This window comes from Thamnophis elegans, chromosome 4, assembly GCF_009769535.1.
Source record: "Thamnophis elegans isolate rThaEle1 chromosome 4, rThaEle1.pri, whole genome shotgun sequence".
In the NCBI taxonomy this organism is placed as follows: Eukaryota; Metazoa; Chordata; class Lepidosauria; order Squamata; family Colubridae; genus Thamnophis; species Thamnophis elegans.
The window spans coordinates 133,901,436-133,923,421 of record NC_045544.1 but is presented as its reverse complement, the minus strand read 5'-3'; the positions used below and the strand labels follow the sequence as shown (position 1 = coordinate 133,923,421).

The following is a 21,986-nucleotide window of genomic DNA, read 5'->3' as shown; positions in this document are numbered from 1 at the left end:
AGGCTGGCCCCATGGGCCAGATTTAAGCACCCTGTGGGACAGATTTGGCCCACAGGCCTTGAGTTTGACACCCCTGTTATAAGGGAAGAAACATCTACAGTTTTTGAGGTAGGGGTTAGGGCAATTTTAAAAGAAGGTTAGATATGCAGGTGAGAATCAACTGGTAGATTTCAGCTGGCTGTTGGTATCCTTAGTTGTATATGATCCTGCAGTTGTGGTATAAAATACTCACATCTATTGTGTACAGTAATACAATACAATAGCAGAGTTGAAAGGGATCTTGGAGGTCTTCTAGTCCAACCCCCTGCCTAGGCAGGAAACCCTATACCAGTGATGGGGAACCTTTTTTGGCTCGCGTGCCAAAAGCGGGGGGAGCGCAGGAGAGTCATGCATGGGTGTGCCACACCCATAATGCTATGCGTGCGACCCAGCATGCGTGCAGGCACAACCAGAACTCCCCCCCCCCCTGCTTTTGGCACACCTTTTTCGCCCTCCCTAGGCTTCAGAGGCTTTCTAGGAGCCTGGGGGAAAGCAAAAACAGCCTCTCCCCCCCCCCCCCCCCCCCGCCTGGAGGCCCTCTGGAGGCTTCAGGAGCTTCTCTGAAGCCTCCGGAGGGTGAAAAACTGTCCTACGAGCAAAGCGGAAGTTTGTTCCCAAACTTCCGGTTTGCCCGTAGGGCCAATTTTTCGCACTCCGGAGGCTTCAAGGAAGCCTCTTGAGGGTGAAAAACAGCCTCAAAAAAAATGGCCAAAGTCAGCTGGCCAGTGTGCGCATGCACGCTGGAGCTGACAGGGCAACGCCTCGCATGCCCTAACAAATGGCTCTGTGTGCTACCTGTGGCATGTGTGCCATAGGTTTGCCATCACGGCCCTATACCGTTCCAGACAAATGGCTATCCAACGTCTTCTTAAAGACTTCCAGTGTTGGGGCATTCATAACTTCTAGAGGCAACTTCTGCTCCACTGATTGATTGTTTTAACTGTCAGGAAATTTCTCCTCAGTTCTAGGTTGCTTCTCTCCTTGATTAGTTAGTTGCCATCCGTTGTTTCTTGTCTTGCCTTCATGTGTTTTGGAGAATAGGTTGACCCCCTCTTCATTGTGGCAGCCCCTGAGATATTGGAAGACTGCTATCATGTCTCCCCTGGTCCTTCTTTTCATCAAACTAGCCATGCCCAGTTCCTGCAACCATTCTTCCTATGTTTTAGCCTCCAGTCCCCTAATCCTCTTTGTTGCTCTTCTCTGCACTCTTTCCAGAGTCTCCACATCTTTTCTACATCGTGGTGACCAAAACTGAATGCCGTATTCCAAGTGTGGCCTTACCAAGGCCTTATAAAGTGGTATTAACCCTTCACGTGATCTTGATTCTCTCCCTCTGTTGATGCAGCCTGGAACTGTGTTGGGTTTTTTGGCAGCTGCTGCACACGGCTGGCTCCTATTTAAATGGTTGTCCACTAGGACTCCAAGATCCCTCTCACGGTTGATACTATTGAGCCAGGTACCACCTATACTGTACCTGTGCATTTCGTTGATATCCTTTTTTTTTAAAAAAAATATTTTGTTTATGCAAACATCACATCTTTGCAACACATTACACTTCTTTTACATATCTGTTGTGATTCTTTTATCTGTACATACTATATAACTATAACTATATAACTATAACTATATAACTATGTATGTATGTATATATGTGTGTTTGTATGTGTGTGTGCATTTTTATACTATTTCATAAATCTTTTTTCTTCATTCTATATATAACATTCTATATATTCTATGTATAACAACCTTTATTACATTTGACTCATTTTCTATCCATTTCCTATTTTTTATTTGCTACAGTCTATTTCGTATTTCTATCTTTTAATCGTTTTCCGGTTTTGTAGTTGTTTTTTAATTTGTTGATCATTCTTCCTTTCTTGTTTTGCCTTCCTACTCCCCCCCCCCCCTTTCCTCTAGCCAATTATACCATAAATCCTATACGGAGTAATATCCAGTCCTTGATTTACAATCTTCTGAAAAGGTGGTGGGGGCTAAACCTTTTTCACCAAAAACATATTTCCTTCCTTCCTGGATTCAGAAACCAGTGCCTTTTTTGTGTTTTAATATAGAGGCAGTCCTTGACTTACAACAGTTCATTTAGTGGCCATTCAAAATTATAACAGCACCGAAAAAGTGTGACAGAACCGTTTTTCATACTTATGACCATTGCAGAATGGTTACGTGATCAAAATTTGGATGCTTGGCAATATGGTTCATACTTATGACGGTTGCCATGTCCCAGGGTCATGTGATCCGATTTTGTGAACTTCTGACAAGCAAAGACAATGGGGAAGCCAGATTCACTTAACAACCGTGCTACTAACTGAACAACTGCAACGATTCACTTAACAACTTTGGCAAGAAGTGTTTTAAAATGGGCCAAAATTCTCTTAACAAATATCTCATGTAGCAACATAAATTTTGGGCTTAATTGTGGTCGTAAGTCAAGGACTACCTGTACAAGTGTATACTTATTTATTTACTTAACACATTAATGTTACAATCGGGGGAGAAAACCCTGCTGGCATCACTAGAGTCTTTATAAAATCTAATCTCTAATAATTTGAGAGCTGGTTCATCTTGCATCTCACGTGTAGGTTATTGCCCCTGAAATAAGCAAGAAAAGAATTATAAATATCCTCATTTGTTACTTTCTGGTTTCTTAAAAATCATATTCTTGGTCAAAAATTACCTTGCAGGTTACGAGTAGTTGCAATTGTAAGTCCGTCTTTTACCAATCTTTTTGTTTTATTTATATAACATTCAATTTTCATCCGACAGTGTGTATTCTGGGTATAGTTATGTTTAAATAATCATATTATACATCTTTGTTGTCATAATTCCTTGCCATCCTATTAATAATATAATAACATAATAATATGACAATATTAACACTTAACATTTGATATCATCTTCTTGAACAACTCTCTACAATTTCCTCCAAATATATCTCCTCCTTTCAAACCTTAACCATTAACCATTGTGTTTTCTTATTGGTAGATGAAGAAACATCAGGTGAGGAGACAGGTGAAGGTGATCTTGACAGTGAATCTTTAGCTGAAGATGAGAGTCCAGAAACAGAGGAGGAAGAGGAGGAGGAGGAAGAGGCAGCCAGTGATACCGAAGAAGACAAAAAGCTGAAAAAACCAGCCTTCAGTTTCCAGGCCATTGACGATTTTGAGAAATTTGCCGACGGGATGGATGACCTTGGGAGCGAGGAGGAAGAAGAAGAAGCCAGCTCTGGAGAAGACTACGAAGGTGAAAGTGATTCACAGGAAGGCGTGAAGGAGAGCGAGGAGGAAATGGCAGAGGTCGATAGGGATCCAGAAAGCGGAATCCTCCTGACACGCTCTCAAGGCGAAGCAGCGGAAGAAGTAGCAAAGGGAAAAGCGGTGAAAAATCAAATAGGTGAGTCGGAGGTTCCCCTTTGTTTCTTAGGTGAGGTCTTTGTGGCTTCCTGGGTCGGGAGTCAATAGAGACCCCTGGCAATTCACACCCACTTTCGGCACACAATGGCAAAAAGATTAGCCATCACTGGTAGAGAGTTTCCTGCCTTAGCAGGGGGGTGGACTAGAAGTCCTCCAAGGTCCCTTCCGACTTGGTTATTCTATTCTATTCTTATCTGATTTTATGACCTTTTGTGCCAGGGTTGTTAAGCAAACACCAGGGTCATTAAGCAAAGCAATGGTTTGCCCGGGGATGGCACTTCTGGCCAAAAAAACCCAGAATTAACTACTGATTATTATTTTTTTGGCAAAACCATTGTAAAACAGAGTCACATGACTGTGGGATGCTGCAAACAGTTGTGAAGGCAGCCCCGTTGCTGAGCACCTGGTGTGATCATATGACTCGGGGGGGGGGGCAACCATTGGAAATTTGGATTTCCTCCAGGTAACTCTGTTGTACCTTCAGTCATTAAGTGACCGGTCGTACGTCGAGGACTAACATTTTCTGTGAAATATTTATTAAATGGATCACATTTATGACTTGCGATCATTCATTCTGTGACCTTTTGAAGTTACACCAGCACTGAACAAAGAGAGATGTGATAGGTTGTTCACAGTTATGAACATTGCAGGATCCCACGATCAAAATGGGAACCCCCTGGAAACTAGCATGTGTGTACGACAGTCATACTGTCCTAGGTCACGTGATCACCATTTGTAACCTTCCCCCGCCGGCTTCTGACAATCAAAGTCACTTGGGGGGGGAGCAGCCAGATTCACTTACTGACCACGTGATTCACTTAACAACCTCAGTGGTTTGCGTAACAACTACGGCAAAAAAGTGAGATAAAACGTATTTAATAACTCCTTTGTTTAGCAACAGAAATGTTGAGCTCCATTGTGATTGTAAGTTGAGGACGACCTGCAGCGCTAGGATAGGATGAATACTGTATTCTGTTAAAATTGCTGAGAAGATTTCTGTAGAAGATTTTGCGGCTGCTTTTTCTTTCCCTGCATTTTTAAAAAAAAATTTACTTCCCTTGTTCTGATACGGCTTCGTTGTTTTAACTGCCCCAGGAGTGGATTTCACCTATAATCATTTTAAATACATGAGGATGGGGTGGGATATAAATGGAAGAAAGCGAAGCTGTTTGTATTTTTGCTTGGATTGAATAAAAAGGACTACCGTGCTCGGAAAGACAGTTTCTACTTTCCCCTCCAAGGAATTTAGATAAGGCAAGGAAAAAAAATTGAAATTGTGAAACTGTTCTTTCTTTGTGAGTCATCCGCTCTTATTTAAAATTACGGATACAACAAATGAATGACGGCTAATGTTTTGTGTTTCTCTTCTCCCCCCCCTTCTTTATTTCTCCCAAAAGCCCTGTGGGATCAGCTCCTGGAAAGCCGAATCAAGCTGCAGAAGGCCCTCTTAATAGCCAACCAACTTCCCCAGCCAGATACCTTCCCTGAATTCAAGAAGAAAGGAGGGCAGGAATATTCTAACGTGCTCAAGAACAGTAAGAATCTATCTGTGATTATGTACTGTATTTTTTGGACCATAAGATGCACCGGAGTATAAGACACCTGAAGATTTTGAAGAGGTAAATTTAAAAAAAAAAGTTTTTGCCCTCCTCTGCAGGCCTCCCAAACCCTCTGCACGCCCCATTTTTTGTGAAAAATGGGGCATGCAGAGGGTTTGGAAGGCCTGTACAGTGCTTCTGGAGGTGGGGAGGGCACAAATGAGCAAAAAACGGGGCCTGCAGAGAGTTTAGAAAGCCTGCAGAGTGCTCCTGGGAGCTTGGGAGGGCAAAAACACCCCGATTTTTGTGAAAAATGGGCCCTTTTTCACTTGTTTTTGCACTACCCAGACCGAGGAGGCCTCCTTCAGGCCTCCTAAACCCTCTGCGTGTCCATTTTTGCAAAAAATGGGATGCGCGGGGCGGGGTTTCGGGAGGCCAAAAATGCTGTATTCAGTGTATAAGACGCACCCAAAATTTTCACCCTCTTTTTGAGGAAAAAAGGTGCGTCTTATACTCCAAAAATGTGGTATTTTTATATTATTCATAGCAATAATCAATAATTATTGACAGTATATAGAATTCTTTATTGGCCAAGTGTGATTGGACACACAAGGAATTTGTCTTCGATGCATATCCTCTCAGTGTACATAAAAGAAAAGATAATTCGAACCAATGTTTATTGTTACCGCATATTCGCAAGTTCCTGGTCAGTACACATAGTATTTGTCGGTTCATCTAAATCTGCAGAGGTATTTTCAAAAACATTCTAATCCGTGCAATCAAGGCAAGCCTGTAGCTTTGCCTCCTCAATCCAAGTCCTCACAGATTTAATTGTTGGTTTTGTGGTTTTAAGTCTTTGTCTGTAAACAGGTACAAGGTGAATCATGCAATGCATTATTGATAATGCATTATGAAGTTTCTTACATGGACATTTTGCATACTTAAGAGAGGAAAAAGAAAAACTGGGGGCTCCATTCATCTCAGGGTATTAGAATAGAATAGAACAGAACAGAACATGAATAACAGAATTGGAAGGGACCTTGGGGGTCTTCTAGTCCAACCCCCTGCCTAGGCAGGAAACCCTAAACCATTTCAGACAAATGGTTATCCAACATCTTCTTAAAGACTTCCAGTGTTGGAAATTCACAACTTCTGGTTGTTCCATTGATTAATTGTTCTAACAGTCACAAAATTTCTCCTTAGTTCTAAGTTGCTTCTCTCCTTGATTTGTTTCTACCCATTGCTTCTTGACCTACCCTCCGATTCTTGGGAGAATAGCTTGATTCCTTTTTCTTTGTGGCAACCCCGGAGATATTGGAAGACTGCTATCACGTCTCCCCTAGTCCTTCTTTTCATTAAACTAGACATACCCAATTCCAGCAACCGTTTTTTGTATGTTTTAGCCTCCAATCTCCTCATCCTCTTTGTTGTTCTTCTCTGCACTCTTTCTAGAGTCTCCACATCTTTTCTACATCATGGCGACCAATACTGAATGCAGTATTCCAAGTGTGGCCTTACTAAGGCATTAATACTAAGGTATTAACCCTTCACGTGATCTTGATTCTATTCCTCAATTTATGCAGCCTAGAACTGTGTTGGCTTTTTTGGCAGCTGCTGCACATGGCTGGCTCCTATTTAAATGGTTGTCCACTAGGACTCCAAGATCCCTCTCACAGTTACTACTATTGAGGAAGATACCACCTATACTGTACCTGTGCATTTCGTTTTTCTTGCCTAAATGTAGAACCTTACTCTTTTCACCGTTGGATTTAATTTTGTTAGATAGTGCCCAATGTTCAAGTCTGCCAAGATCCTTCTATGACTTAAGCTATGCCTGCCAGCTTGGTGTCATCTGCGAATTTGATGAGTTCCCCATCTATCCCCTTGTCCAAGTCATTGATGAAGATGTTGAAGAGTCCTGGGCCTAAAACAGAGCCTTGGGGTACTTCACTGCATACCTCCTTCCATGCAGATGCAGTTCCATTGAGGGCTACACGTTGAGTGCAGTTGGTCAGCCAGTTACAAATCCATCTATTAATTACACAAAATTAAATGCCCATTCCTAGATCTGCTTATTCTACATACAGTCCTCATTTAGTGACCGCTCAAAATTACAATGGCACTGAAAAAAAATGACTTATGACAATTTTCCACACGGATGACTATTGCAACATCTTTATGTTGTGCAACTGGCATGTACTTGTGACGGTTCTAGTGTCCTGGGGTCATGTGATCACCTTTTGCAACTTTCTGACAAGCAAAATCAATTGGAAAGCCAGATTCACTTAACAACTTGGTTGCTAACTTAATGACTGTCGAGATTCACTTAACAACTGTGGCATAAAAGGTCATAAAATGGGGCCAGATTCACTTAACAACTCTCATTTAAATTTGGGGCTCAATGGAAGTTGTAAGTTGAGGACTACATGTACTTAAGAGGAAAAAAAATTAAAATTGGGGGCACTAGCTTTTTTCAATTAATTACACAAAATTAAACATCCGTTCCTCCATCTGTTTATATAATTCAAGGGGTAAAAGAGATTTGAAATGAATGTAGAATCGCCCTTAACTCAACTAGTAAACCTGCTTGACCATCTTTCCAGGTGTTTTGATCATTTTATCATTTTTTAAACTCTGTTTTTAAGACCATGTCTTTAACTCTTGCCTCTTCTCAACCAATTGCCAGCTGAATTTTTTTACTGGGAAAACTGGGAAGTGAAGGAGTCAGTTGTGGGGGGGGAAGTCAAATCTGAGGGAACATAATATAGCAATAGCAATAGCAGTAGACTTATATACCGCTTCATAGGCCTTTCAGGCCTCTCTAAGCGGTTTACAGAGAGTCAGCATATTGCCCCCAACAATCTGGGTCCTCATTTTACCCACCTCGGAAGGATGGAAGGCTGAGTCAACCCTGAGCCGGTGAGATTTGAACCGCTGACCTGCTGATCTAGCAGTAGCCTGCAGTGCTGCATTTAACCACTGCGCCACCTTGGCTCTTGCCATAAGAGAATCATAAGGCCAAACACACAGGTAAGTACAGGTAGTCCTCGACTTATGACTGCTCACTTAGTGGCCATTTAAAATTGTAACTGACCTGAACGAGGGGACTCATGACATGGATTCGAAGTTCCGACAGTTAGCCCCTCCCTGTAGTCACTTGATGGCTTTCGCTTAATGACGACCACAAGAAACCTAACCCTATCTAACCTGTTTTATGACCATCATAAATGTTCAACTGTAATGGGCAGGTTCCATTTATATGTCGAGGACTACTTGAACTCCAAATTAGAGAGGAAAGTTTTGGGTTTTCTGAAAAAAGGTTTTCAGTTGAGGCACTGAAAATGACTTTAATTACCTCATGGAAGAATTTGTTCAGGGCAGCTAGAGTTTTATCAGTTTTTTGTGTGACGGATTGTGATGTAATTAAACAATTCATACAGGTAATCTTTGATTTATTGCCATTATTGAGCCCAAAACTTCCATTGTTAGCGAGACAGCTGTTAAGTGAGTTTTGCTCCATTTTATGATCTCCCTTCCCACGGTCGTTAAGTGAATCATTGTGGTTGTTAAGTTAGCAACACGGTTGTTAAGTGAATCTGGCTTCCCCATTGACTTTGTTATTTAGCATTCGGGGTCATGTCCCTGAAATGTTCACTATATGTCAAAACATTCAAATGCAAAGAGCATTGAAATAAAGGCCCATCTGGGGATTAAGGAAACAAGTTGTCCATTGCTTCTGTAATCTAAACAGCCAGGGGTTAATAAGCAATACAAGCCTAACATTTTTTGGAGTATAAGACGCACTGGAGTATAAGACACACTAAGATTTTCAAGAGGCAAATTTTAAAAAAAAGTTTTTGCACTCTGCAGATCTCCCAAAAACGGCCTGTTTTTCACGAAAATGGGCCTGTTTTTTCTTTCTTTCAAAAAAAGGGCATGAATAACCTTTAGGAGGCTTGTAGAGTGCTCCTGGGGAGTGGGCCCCCCAAAAAACGAGGAAAAAAGGCCCGTTTTTCACAAAAACAGGCCCATTTTTTGTTTAAGAAAAGGGCATGCATAGCCTTTAGGAGGCTTATAGAGTGCTCCTGGAGGATTGGGGGGGAGGCAAAATTGAGCAAAAAAATGCCCCGTTTTTCACTCATTTTTGCCCTACCCAGCCCCCAGAAGCACTCTGGAAGCCTCCTAAATAGCAATAGCAGTTAGACATATACCGCTTCATAGGGCTTTCAGCCCTCTCTAAGCAGTTTACAGAGTCAGCATATTGCCCCCACAGTCTGGGTCCTCATTTTACCCACCTCGGAAGGATTGAAGGCTGAGTCAACCTTGAGCCGGTGAGATTTGAACCGCCGAACTGCAGCTAGCAGTCAGCTGAAGTGGCTGCAGTACTGCACCCTAACCACTGCGCCACCTCGGCTAAAGACTGTGCACAGCCATTTTGGCGAAGGGGGCCGGGGTTTCAGGAGGCAAAAAAATCCTGTATTCGGTATATAAGACGCACACAAATTTTCAGCCTCTTTTTTGCGGGAAAAAGGTATATACTCCGAAAAATACGGTAATAGGCAGACAAGAAAGAACCAGAGAGAGATGTTTTGTGAAGGTTGTTTCTTTTTGGCTTAGCATCTTGCCAGAAGTTCGCGAGAGGTAAATCCCATGACCTCAGGACTCTACGGCCATCATAAATACATGCCAGCTGCCAAGCGTCCAAATTTTCACCACATAACCACAGGGAGGCTGCAGTGGTTGTGAGTCACTAAACGAATGTATAAGTATTTGTATTTGTATAAGTTTATTTATAGGCCGCCCTTTTCCCTGAGGGGACTCAGGGCGGCTTACAACTTATATAGGAGGGGATACATACAATGACATATAGCACAATACATAATTAAAAGAATAAAGCAACATTCATCATTCGGGCGGGGACAGATTATAATCTTTAGCCCCAGGCCTGGCGGGATAGCCAGATCTTGAGGGCTGTGCGGAAGGTCTGGAGGGTGGTGAGGGTACGAATCTCCACGGGGAGATCGTTCCAAAGGGTCGGAGCTACTACTGAAAAGGCTCTCCTCCACGTGGTTGCCAGTCGACACTGACTGGCAGATGGAACTCGGAGGAGGCCCAATCGGTGGGATCTGATAGGTCGCGAGGAGGTAATTGGCAGGAGGCGGTCTCTCAAGTACCCAGATCCACTACCATGAAGGGCTTTATGGGTGGTAAGTAGCACCTTGAAGCGCACCCGGAGATCAACAGGTAGCCAGCGCAGCTCGCGGAGGATAGGTGTTATGTGGGCGAACCGAGGTGCACCCACAATCACTCGCGCGGCCGCATTCTGGACTAGCTGAAGTCGCCGGATGCTCTTCAAGGGTTGTAAGTCAAGGACTACCCATAACTGCAACGGCTCCTCGGTGTTTGAAGACCTGTATCAGGTGAGACGTTTTGTGTCTGCACTGCCTTCTGCTTCTTTAAACCCTGACTCCTTCTCCCCCCCCCCCTTTGGTTTAAAAGGCAAAGTCCCAGCAACAGTAAGGCTGACCTTTTAGTAAAACGTATGCTATTAACGTATTTAATGAGATGCATTACAAACGACAGCAAACGACGTGTTTCATTACTAGTCCAAAAACTGTGATATCGTTAAGACCTTTAACAGAAACAATGGTTGACATTTTGATATTTCCCATAAGCAAAACTCAGTTATGAACATGGGGTTTAATACATAAATCCCATAAAGAGGTAGAAATTCCTATATAGGATTTTTTTTTTTTTAAGGCTTTGCCGGGGTGATAAAAAGAAGATTCTGCACTTTAGCATGGCTTCCGCTGATGATATCTTCAGCTAGTAAAGTGCTAAATATTGTAAAGGATTTAGAAATAAAATCCTCACTGGCTTAACTATCTATTTCTACCTGAGAAAGTTCTGTGTGGCAAACATAGATCTCACATAACCTTCCTTCCAAGACATTATTTGTCCTCTAGTTAATAGCGCTCAGAACAATCCACAGTAAAAACACAAATAAAACACAAATCTGTATAAATCAAAGCAAAAGGAGCATAATAAAGCAGTCAATTAAATGGCAGTGGCTAAAACAGTAGGTACTGGTATTATAGAAAGTATTATAAAGTATTATAAAAATAAGGCTAAATTTAAAGCAGATTCACAGCTATGGAAGGGGTTAAAAGGCCCGAGAAGAATAATAAAAAGTAAAACATTATAAGTTATGTCTGATGAATTTCACAGATGCGACCAGAGAAAAAATAGGGAAGAGATAAGAAAAATGAAAAAGAAAATAAAAGCTATGGATACAGGCATAGTAAAGTGCGTTATAAAATATCAAAATAATAGTGATATTAAATCTGCCTACAGGCGTGACCCGACAAATGCGTGCACGACAAAAGCACGCCGACAAAAACGCGGCACTAAAACCGCAACATCATCAACGCGGCGACAGCGCGCTGACAGAAGCGCGAGTTAAGGTTAGGGTTAGGTTTAGAGTGCGCTTCTGTCGGCGCGCTGTTGTCGGCGCGCTTCAGCGCTCATTCGTCGGCACGGTTTAGAACTCACGGTTTTGTCACCGCGGTTTAGTCGGGCGCCCTTTTGTCGGTGAACCGCCTATAGGTAGTCCTTGATTTAGGACTGTAATAGAACCTGACAATTACAATCATAAAGTTGTGATGGTCGTAAGGCAGGTCATCATGTGACCAATCTGATTTTGCAACCTTTTTTTGCATAGTGGTTGCTAAGTGAATATTGCCATTGCTAAGCCAACACATTGCTTGCTATGGGTGTTTTTGGTCGAAACCAGAAGAAGGTGCTAGTTTGTGGCAAAAACTTAAACCACAGTCACAAGACCACAGGATGTTGCAGACAGCCATAAATCCAAGCCAATTGCCAAACACCCAAAAGGTCTCGTGACCAGGTAGGAGGGCAATCATTGGACCCTTGGAATGTTGTAAGTGCCTTTAGGGGACGGACCGTTGAATAGTCGTTAAGCGACTTGTTGCAAGTCCGAAACTACCTGGATTAAAATCAAATTCAAATCAGTTGGAAAGTTTGAAGGAATTAAAATAAGTCAGCCTTAAAATTAGATTGTTATGCAATAATTAACTGTGGCAAATAGCAATATCAGCAAAATCTTTAAAAAATGCAATAATGTGTTCCTAATCTAGAAAAAAGTTGAAAAAAAATTAAAAGTTGAATATTAAAATCTAAAATTATAGAAAATAGAAAACTTTGAATGTGACATCCCATCACATTGAATTAAACACTACCGTATTTTTCGGAGTATAAGACGCACCTTTTTCCCTCAAAAAAGAGGCTGAAAATCTGGGTTGTCTTATACACTGAATACAGCATTTTTGGCTCCCAAAACTCCACCCCCTTCACCAAAATGGCCGTGCATAGCCTTTAGGAGGCTTTCAGAGTGCTCCTGGGGGCTGGGGAAGGCAGAAATGAGCGAAAAATGACCCATTTTTTGCTCAATTTTGCGCCCCCCCCCCCAGCCCCTAGGAGCACTCTACAAACCTCCTATAGCAGTGTTTCTCAACCTTGGCAACTTGAAGATGTCCGGACTTCAACTCCCAGAATTCCCCAGCCAGCATCTGCTGGGAGTTGAAGTCCGGATATCTTCAAGTTGCCAAGGTTGAGAAACACTGTCCTAAAGGCTATGAATGCTCTTTTTTTGACAAAAAAAAATGGGCCCGTTTTCACGAAAAACAGGCTGTTTTGGGGAGGTCTCCAGAGTGCAAAAACTTTTTTAAAAAATTTGCCTCCTCAAAATCTTGGTGCATCTTATACTCTGGTGTGTCTTATACTCCGAAGAATACGGTATATCCAAATTGTTTTTCAGATGCGAAGTTTGTTTTGACAGCAGCCTACTTATTTGCCATCCTGCAGTCAGGGCATAAAACAGCAGTCCAAGCAGCAGACGGAGGCAAAGACATGGGGTGGGGGTGGGGAGGCGATCTGGATGTGCTGTGCGGGACAAGGGAAAGCTGTGAGTCTGTGGGCTGGAGCGGGCGACTGGCTACAGGAGGCTCGTCTTTCCATCTTGACTTGCCTGTGGCCCCCCTGGCATATCAGAATCGCCTGCCTTTTGCCCTTTGCCTCTCCCTCTGTCTGCTGCTGGTGCTGCCATGTGAAGACGAGTTTCCCCCGGCCACCCATCCATTCCACCCACCAACTCTCGGCTTGCCCGCAAGCATGTCCAGATCGCCTCTTCCCCTCCACGCCTCTGCCTCCGTCTGTTGCTTGGACAGGGAATCAACTTACCTGCGTTTAACGGGCTGCGCAACCCCAGAGTGTGCCAACTGATAGGTCAGCAGATTGTAGCTGCTGCCGAATACCGTAGATCCCCACGTGCTTGCCGCCTCTTGTGCGTACTTTGGTTGCGGGTGCGCCTAGCCGGACTGATCACTCTGAAATTGGGTTTCCTGAAAATAAGACCTTAGTGCTTATTTTGGAGTCCGAGTCTTATTTTGGGGGAAACACAGTTCTATGTAGTTTGAAAGAACAGGAGGTTTAGAAATATTTAATAAGAAAATAACAAGCTGAAACAAGAAATCTACTTTTCAATTTGTTTTATCCTTTAATAAATTATTTTCTGAAATTGTTGAACTTGGCAACACTGCCACCAGAAATAAAGAAAAAAGAACAAAAATGCTTCTTAATTCCTGACCTTTTTAGAAAAGCAATTGCCTTCTTTACAAGCAATATTGGTTTACACCAACAGTACGAATTCTTTTTACCAGATTTCTCTAAGTGTAGTATTTGCTGTGAGTTTGCCATTTTGCCATTGATAGCCTATTGTTGACTTTCAGTTGTTCTATTTAAAATTCTGCATCTGTTTAATCATATAGTATTTTACTTCTTCACTTTTTGGACCAGATTTTAATCGCAGCATATAAATTGGCCACAATAAATTATCTGCATTTTTCGGTGAGAAATGTTTCAAACTTAATCAGATCTCTTGGAATGCCACTTTCTTTTCACAATTAATTTTGGACTGCCAATTGTTGTAGATACTGTTGTAGTATTTAGTTCTCACTATTTTGAAGAGAGACTCTTGAAGGATTTCATCTTTTTCTGATTAATAATTTTCTTGCCACCTACATGAATTATTGTCTCTTCATGAATCAATTTTTTAATGCATTCTTCTTCATGCAAATAAACAATATCATGATAAAAGATGATAAATATGGAACTTCTTTTCCTATTTATCTGTTGCTTTCAAAACACTGCTTGTTAAGTAATTCTTTAAACAATAGATTTTTTAAAAAAATTAAAAATTAATCATTTCAGAGATGTTTGTAAAAATCACCCAGGTCTCCTGTTCCTTCCATAGAAGCACTTCAGTCATGAAAATATTATAATCCTATCTATTCTCAAAATTCAGCAACTGGCTTGGCAGAACAGTTTAAAATTCGATGCTGCTCCCAACTTTTATAAAATCTTGATCTTTAATGTCGGGTATTTTCTTAAGCCTTATAAAATGGGAATGATAGTGACATGTTGAATAGAGGAATTGAAACAAATGTTGTAAGTGTGCCTTAAAAATCGGGGCGAGGAAGGCATAAAATGCTGGGACAATGTTGATAAATGATGATTATAGATGACGTAAGAAGAAATATTAAAACACTAGCTGGATACCTGTGCTTCGCGACGAATCTATATGTTGGGCTATGCAGGAGAAATTTGGTTCACAATCCATTGGCTCAGTGGTGGTCACTGATTGAAACACATAAGGGAATATCACTCCTGCCGCTTTGAATCCGGAAGCAGTTCCTTAGGTTGAAGGTGTAGACATCTTGGTGAGGTACCGACATTTAGTACTGTAAGGCGCCTCAGACTGCTCCTAAGTGAAGGAGTGGAACGTCTGCCAATTTGAACTGAGGTAATGGAATGTGAGGCAAGTGGAACAGAGTTCTTTTCAGGTGGGAAGGGGGAGCAGAACGTCTAACTCCTTAGCATCGGAGCGTGTTAATATCAGGAAACTGGCAGTTGGAATTCCCTTTGGACCAGTGCTGCAATGCAGTGGTGGGTTCCGGCTGGTATACCCTGGTACGGGCATACCGGTAGCTGCTGGGAGCAGCAGCCACCGTACCGGAACAGTGCTTTGAAGGGCCCGCCCGCTCTCCTTACCTGTATTTAAGCCAACCGGCCATTTGCGCATGTGCGCACAGCGTACGGTGCCCGCGCAATGCTCCGCCAAGCAGCTGGAGCATCGCAGAGCAATGCATGTGTGTGCAACGTGCATGCCCGTGGTGGACGCCCGGCCCTGTCGCAGCGTACTGGTTGCGCCGGGATCCGGAACCCACCCCTGTTGCAATGTGAGCACCACAGGTTAGCTCCTCTTTTATGACAACACCCAGAAACCTAAAACTGGCCACTTGCTCCACTCGGTCTCCATTGATAAGCAAGGGCTGGATGTCTGATCCATTCCTTCTATAGTCGACTGTTCTGACCCCACCCCCCCTCCGTACACCGAGGCACACTGACACAAGATTACTGCTAGACAATTTATTCACAGTAAATTAACACATCGACAAGACTTTGGCAGCAATCCAGACTTCCAAGATAAGAAATGCACACAAGAGCTTCTCCAGCGTTAGTATATTAGTTGAATACTGCAAACAGCCTCCTCCCAAAGTCTCTTCTTATATACTCTCTTGGGAGGAGGCTAATTACAACCATCTGTGTTCAATTGTCTTCTGTATCTGCGTAGTTGCTGTCGGCGCTTATCTGCCCGCCTTTGCCTGGCGTCCGGACCAACTCCTTAGCTCCTCCCCACTGCTCCAGGTCCTGACGTCAGGGACCAACTCGCTTTGGCTTTCACCGCTGCTCCATGCCTCAGGCGCCTCCTGGTGGCCAACCAGCCTCTCTGGTCCCTCCAGGGTCCTCCACATCTTCCAGAGCTGACTCGTTGGGCTGTTTGCAGCTCCAACGGCTCCTGCTGGGCCACAACAGTCCACTATAAGCTTCTTGGTCTTATTGGTGTTAAGGACCAAAATTATTTTTTCTGTACCACAAAAGCAACTGGTCCACCTCATCTTGATAGACAGACTCATCCACGACGATCGCGCAGAACATCGGAACTTCCCCCCATGCTTTTTTAAAGCATTATTTTCCTGCCTATTTGCCCGAACCGGCAGGAAAAAATGCTTTAAAAAGTGAAAAGAAAGTTGGCCATGCCCACACGGTCACATGACCTCCCCAACCAAGCCACGCCCACCGAACCAGTAGCAAAAAAAATTAGATTTCACCACTGCACGCCCCCCCCCCCCCCCCGGAGATGAAGCCAGAATACTTAACAAGGGTGTTACTAACATAACAATTGCAGTGTCCCCTTCACAACTATGGCAAGAAAGATCCTCAAATGGGGCGAAATGTACTTACCGTATTTTTCGGAGTATAAGATGCACCTTTTTCCCTCAAAAAAGAGGCTGAAAATCTGGGTGTGTCTTTTACACTGAATACAGCATCTTTTGCCTCCTGAAACCCCGCCCCCTTCACCAAAATGGCCGTGCATAGCCTGTATGAGGTTTTTAGAGAGCTCCCGGGAGCTGGGGAAGACAGAAATGAGTGAATAATGGCCCATTTTTTGCTCAATTTTACCCCCCAGCCCCCAGGAGCACTCTATAAGTTTCCTAAAGGCTATGCATGCCCCCCCTTTTTTTTACAAAAAAACAGGCCGTTTTTTGCTCATTTCTCCCCCCCCCCCGAGCACTCTACAAGCTCTCCAAAGGCTACTCATGCCCCCCCTTTTTGGGGGGGAAACGGGCCCATTTTTGGGAGGTTTCAGAGTGCAAAAACTTTTTTTTTCCTCTTCAAAACCTTGCTGCATCTTATGCTCCGGTGCATCTTATACTCTGAAAAATACGGTAACCACTTGTGTCTCGCTTAGCCACAAAAAGTTTGGCCTCAGTTGTGGTTGTGAGTCTACTGTTGCCATCCTTCTTGTGTGCAGCACTGCAAGCCTGAGAGAGACCCATATCCATGGTTGAACAAGGGGGACTGGGCTGCACACAATTTTAAACTGGGGAGGTGGGCATATGGGGGGGGGCACTCTTCCTCTCCCCCCCCCCTGTTAGCAGCCCCCCTTTTTTTCCACAGCTGCACGGCCTGGCTGTCACCGGCCTGCGGATCTCCGATTCTGGCGGATGATTTACTGCAAAATGGCTTATAAATTGAAGTAGAAAGTGTTTTGCCAACGTGGCAGCTTTCAAGCTTCGCACCCATTTGTCACCCAGCATTTCCCTTTGTGTATGGAACAGGAATTAATTAGGCTGCACTGCGGGGTGAAGAAAAAAAAAACTTTATGGCCATAATTTATATAGGATGGCTTTTTTTTTTTTTTTTAAAGAGGCAGTGTCTCTTTGTTTAGGCTTTAAACCCTTGAGAGCAGAGGGGCTGTCCACACAACACACACACACACCCCCCTCTCTTAAATGCAAATTCAGCCGGCTGTGCTGAAGAAGGCAAAGCTGGGTGGTTTCGTAAGAACAGATCGTTGTGGGTCAGCTGGAAGCTAATCATTGGATCTACACATTGTGTTGCGTTTTGCTTACCTTTGAGGTGGCATATGTATGTGGGCCAGTCATTGTAATCCTACGCACCGTCAGGCCTGGGAGTCATCTTTTACACTGGGGCATTCAGGCCTGCCACATTTTCTACTGTGGGAAAACGGGAGGCGGGGATTATATAGACTGTGGGTGAGATATAGTCAAAATAACATTCCTTTCTCAGAGAGTCAAGGACGTCTTGCCCTGCACCTCGAAGGGTGTGACTGGGAGGCATCTCCAGTTGGGACGGTGCCTGATTGGACCACGTGATGGACATGTGGGTACTGGTCAGGGGCTTGGACTTTCAATTGGGTGGGGAAAACCTGGAAGCTTTCAGATTCGGGTTTTCCCAGATGTGCCAACATGACATCTCTCATAAAATGGAACTTTGGGGAACTTTTAAGTCTCGGAGTCTTCTTTTGTTGGGGGTGCTCCTTGGATCCCTGACAGCTGCTCCCTCTCGGTCCACCTAACCTTGCAGGAAGCAATTTACAGACAGTCCTCGCTAAGCGACCAATCGCTTAGTGACTGTTTAAATTTCCTTGTTAAACTTCTGGGAGGGGGCTCCATGGTATCCGAAGCCGTTTTGTTCCATATAGCATCAGCCTTGTGAACTCTCCAGTTGACTCTTCTTTCGTTGGGGGTCTTATTGGAACCCTGACATGTACCTGGTTTATTCAACAGCCATGGTTAAAACACAACCATGGCTTGTCAGAATATAGGAATCTGTTGTGGCCCAGCAGGAGCCATTGGAGCTGCCACCAGACTCCGACAGCAAGGGGCCCTATGAGTCGGCCCTGGAGGATGTGGAGGACCCTGGACAGGGTTCCGACTCCGAGCAGGGCGCAGAGAGACTGGTTGGCCAGCAGGTGGCGCTTGAGCCTTGGATCAGTGGGGAGGAGACAAGGGAGAGTGATCCAGAAACCAACAGTGAGTTGTTCCGGGATACAGGCCATCGAAGAGCTACTGGGGTCAAGAACAATTATGTAATTACAGGAGGTAATTATGCTCAGCTGATGGTCATTAGGCTCCTCTCCAGACTATAAAAAAGACTGCTTGTGCCACGCCCTTTTTTGCAGAAGTCAACGCTTCAACTAAAGAAAAACTAACTTGGCAGGCTGGATTGCTGCCAAGGTTTGTCGGACTTGCTGCCAAGGTCCTTATCTGTTTGTTTGCTTGGCTTTCAGCCACCGAGATTCTGGTCTTGTTATTAAAAGGACATTCTATTTAAGCTTGTCTCGGCTTTCGTTACTGGACGGAGGAGGGGGTCAGAACAGGAATCCTATATATATAAAGTTGAAATGGGTTTTATGCTAAGAGGAAGGCTCAGCTGTCTCTCAGCTCTTGTTGAGGAAAGACCCCAGTTTATAACCATCACTGGATGTTTTTAAGAAGAGTCTAGTGCAGTGATGTCAAACTTGATTTTGTTGAGGGACGCATCAGGGTTGTGTTTGACTTCGGGGGCTCTGGCGGGGGAGGGCAGGGCCAGCTTGACATCACTTGTATTGGGACCGGCTGGGGTGGCCCGAGTGCTCTGCCAGCGAAAAGGGGCTCCTGAGCTCCGTTTCCTGCTGCCACGACCTCCTGCAACCCTCTGCCAACGAAAACAGAGCTCGGGAGCTGCCTTTGCTGGCAGAGGCACTGCGAACCAGTCCTTCGCTGTTTCCAGGGTGGCCCCACAGGCCAGATCTTAAGCACCCCACGGGCTGGATTCGGTCCTTAAGCCTTGAGTTTGACACCCCTGGTCACTTATCTGAAATGGTATAGGTTCCCCTGCTTGAGCAGGAGGCTGGATTAGAAGACCTCCAAGGTCCATTCCAGTTCATTCTATCCCAGTGTTTTTCAACCACTGTGCCGTGGCACACTAATGTGCCGTGACAAAGTGTAAGGTGTGCCGTGGGAAAAACACTTTATATATAGTCAATATAGGCACAGAGTTAAATTTTTTTAACATTTTCTAATGGTGGTGTGCCTCGTGATTTTTTTTCATGAAAAAAGTGTGCCTTTGCACAAAAAAGGTTGAAAAACACTGTTCTATCCTATCCTATTCCATTCCATTCCACATTTTCTATTCTATTCCATTCCATATTTTCTATTCTATTCTATTCCATTCCATTCCATATTTCCTTTTCAATTCCATTCCCTATTTTCTATTCTATTCTATTTCATTCCATTCCATATTTTCTTTTCTAATTCTATTCCATTCCATATATTCTATTCTATTCTATATTATTCCATCCATTCCATATTTCTTTTCTTTTCTATTCTAATTTTATTCTATTCCATTCCATATATTCTATTTAATTCCATTCCATATTTTCTATTTTATTCCATTCCATTCAATATTTTCTTTCTATTCTAATTCTATTCCATTCCATATATTCTGTTCTATTCTATTCTATTCTCTATATTCCATTCCACTTTTTCATTTAACAACCATTGGAAATTAGGAGGGCACTGAAAAAAGTGACTTAACAACCAGTCCTCACACTTAACAAATGTTACAGCATCCATACAATCCCATTATCAAATTTTGGATGCTTGGCAACCACGCATATTTGCAATTTGCAACCTATCTTAGGTGTCTTCCAACAAGCAAAGTCATTGGGGAAGCTAGATTCACTTAAGAACCATGTTGATTCTTTTAAAGACCATGTCAAAAAAGGGCGTAGAACAGGATGCAACTTACTTAACTGCACCACTTAGTGATGGAAGTTCCAGTCTTAATTGTAGCCATGTGTCAAGAACTACCTGTATTATAAACATGGTTTTTTTACTGCAGTTAGACTCATAATGTTCTATATAAATACAGATAGTCCTCAACTTACAACAACAATTGAGTCCGAAATTTATATTGCCAACCAAAACATTTCTTAAGTGAATTATGCCCCATTTTACGACCTTTCTTGCCATGGCTGTTAAGTGAATCATTGCAGTTCTTAAGTTAATAACACAATTAAGTGAATCTGGCTTCTCCATTGACTCTGCTTGTCAGAAGGTCGCAAAAGGGGGTCCCACAACCCAGGACACAGCAACAGTCATAAGTATGAGTTGCCAAGCGTCTGAATTTTGATCACATGATCACGGGGATGCTGCAACAGTCATAAGTGTGACAATAGTTCATAAATCATTTTTTCCAGTGCAGTTGTAACTTTGAATGGTCAGTGTTGTGACTCGGCAGAAACCTCCTGTGAGTTGTTTCGGGATGCATGCAGGAGAGGATGACAAGCAGCTGTGGCTCGTTAAGATCTCCTCCTGCGGATAAAAGACGGATGGTGCCACGTCCTGGTTGCAGAAGTCAACGTTCTCCATTCATATGCAACCATTGAGAAAAGCATTTGGATAAGTGTCTTGATTTATGTAATCCTGTTTTGTATTAGTTTGAGTGAAGACTTTTGCCAGAGCATTTTGTCTGTGTTTATTTTGGGCTCGCAGCCAGCAAGAGCCGGGACTGATAAAAACATTCCTTTGCAAGCTTTGTTTGGCTTTAGTTTCTGAACGAACAAGGTGGGGGTCAGAACAGGTCAGTAAGGGAAATGTTGTAAGTCAAGGACTACCAGTACCGTGACTGTCGTTTCCATTAAATGACAATTCTCTTGTCTAAATGTTTGACTGTAACTTGGATTATAATCTCTTTCTGCCTTTTTTCCAGTTGCATCTTCTATTCTGATATTCACATATCTCTTTTATTTTTAGCTTCCTAGTTTGCTGACTTATCCATTGCAGATTGCTTTATTTATACAGGTATTCCTCAACTTACGGCCACAATTGATGCCAAAATTTCTCTTGTTAAGTGAAACATTGGTAAAATGAATTTCTTCCCCCTCCCCTACGTTTACGACCTTTCTTGCCACCGTTGTTAAGTGGATCACTGCAGTTGATAAGTTAGTCACCCGGTTGTTGAATGAACTTGTCTTCCCCTGTTGACTTTGCTTGTGAGAGTATCTGAATTTTGATCCTATGAACATGGGGATACTGCCATGGTTTTCAATTCATAGATTAACAGAATTGGAAGGGACCTTGTAGGTCATCTAGCCCAACCCTCCGTCCAAGCAGAAGACACTACACCTGTGATGGCAAACCTATGGCACGCGTGCCACAGGTGGCACGCGGAGCCATTTCTTAGGGCACGCAAGGCATTGCCCTATCAGCTCCAGTGCGCATGCGCACTAGCCAGCTGACTTTGGCCTTCATTTTTGGCCATTTGGCTTGAAGCCTCCGGAGGGCAAAAAACAACTCAACACAGAAAACCGGAAGTTCAGGAATGGACTTCCAGTTTGCATGTTGAGTTGTACTTTGCAACAGCAGGCTGGGTCGGAGCGACACCAGCGGGGTCGGACGGAGGCGTAGCCGAAGCTTTCTGGGACGGGTAAGCAAGTATGGGGAGGTGAAGGGGAGATAGAAGGGAGAGAGCTGGGCAGGAGCCACAGGAG

At 43.5% G+C, this 21,986-nt stretch overlaps 1 protein-coding gene across 2 annotated transcripts in view; it reads left to right on the top strand.

Moving 5' to 3' along the window:
* The window catches only part of AATF (apoptosis antagonizing transcription factor), a 112,766-nt gene that overhangs the window by 15,017 nt on the left and 75,763 nt on the right, over window positions 1–21,986 (top strand). For both annotated transcript variants that reach the window (XM_032216582.1, XM_032216583.1), the window contains exons 3-4: window positions 3,040–3,447; window positions 4,865–5,002. In XM_032216582.1, the coding sequence (XP_032072473.1) occupies window positions 3,040–3,447; window positions 4,865–5,002 (546 nt within the window). The remainder of the gene's footprint in view (window positions 1–3,039; window positions 3,448–4,864; window positions 5,003–21,986) is intronic.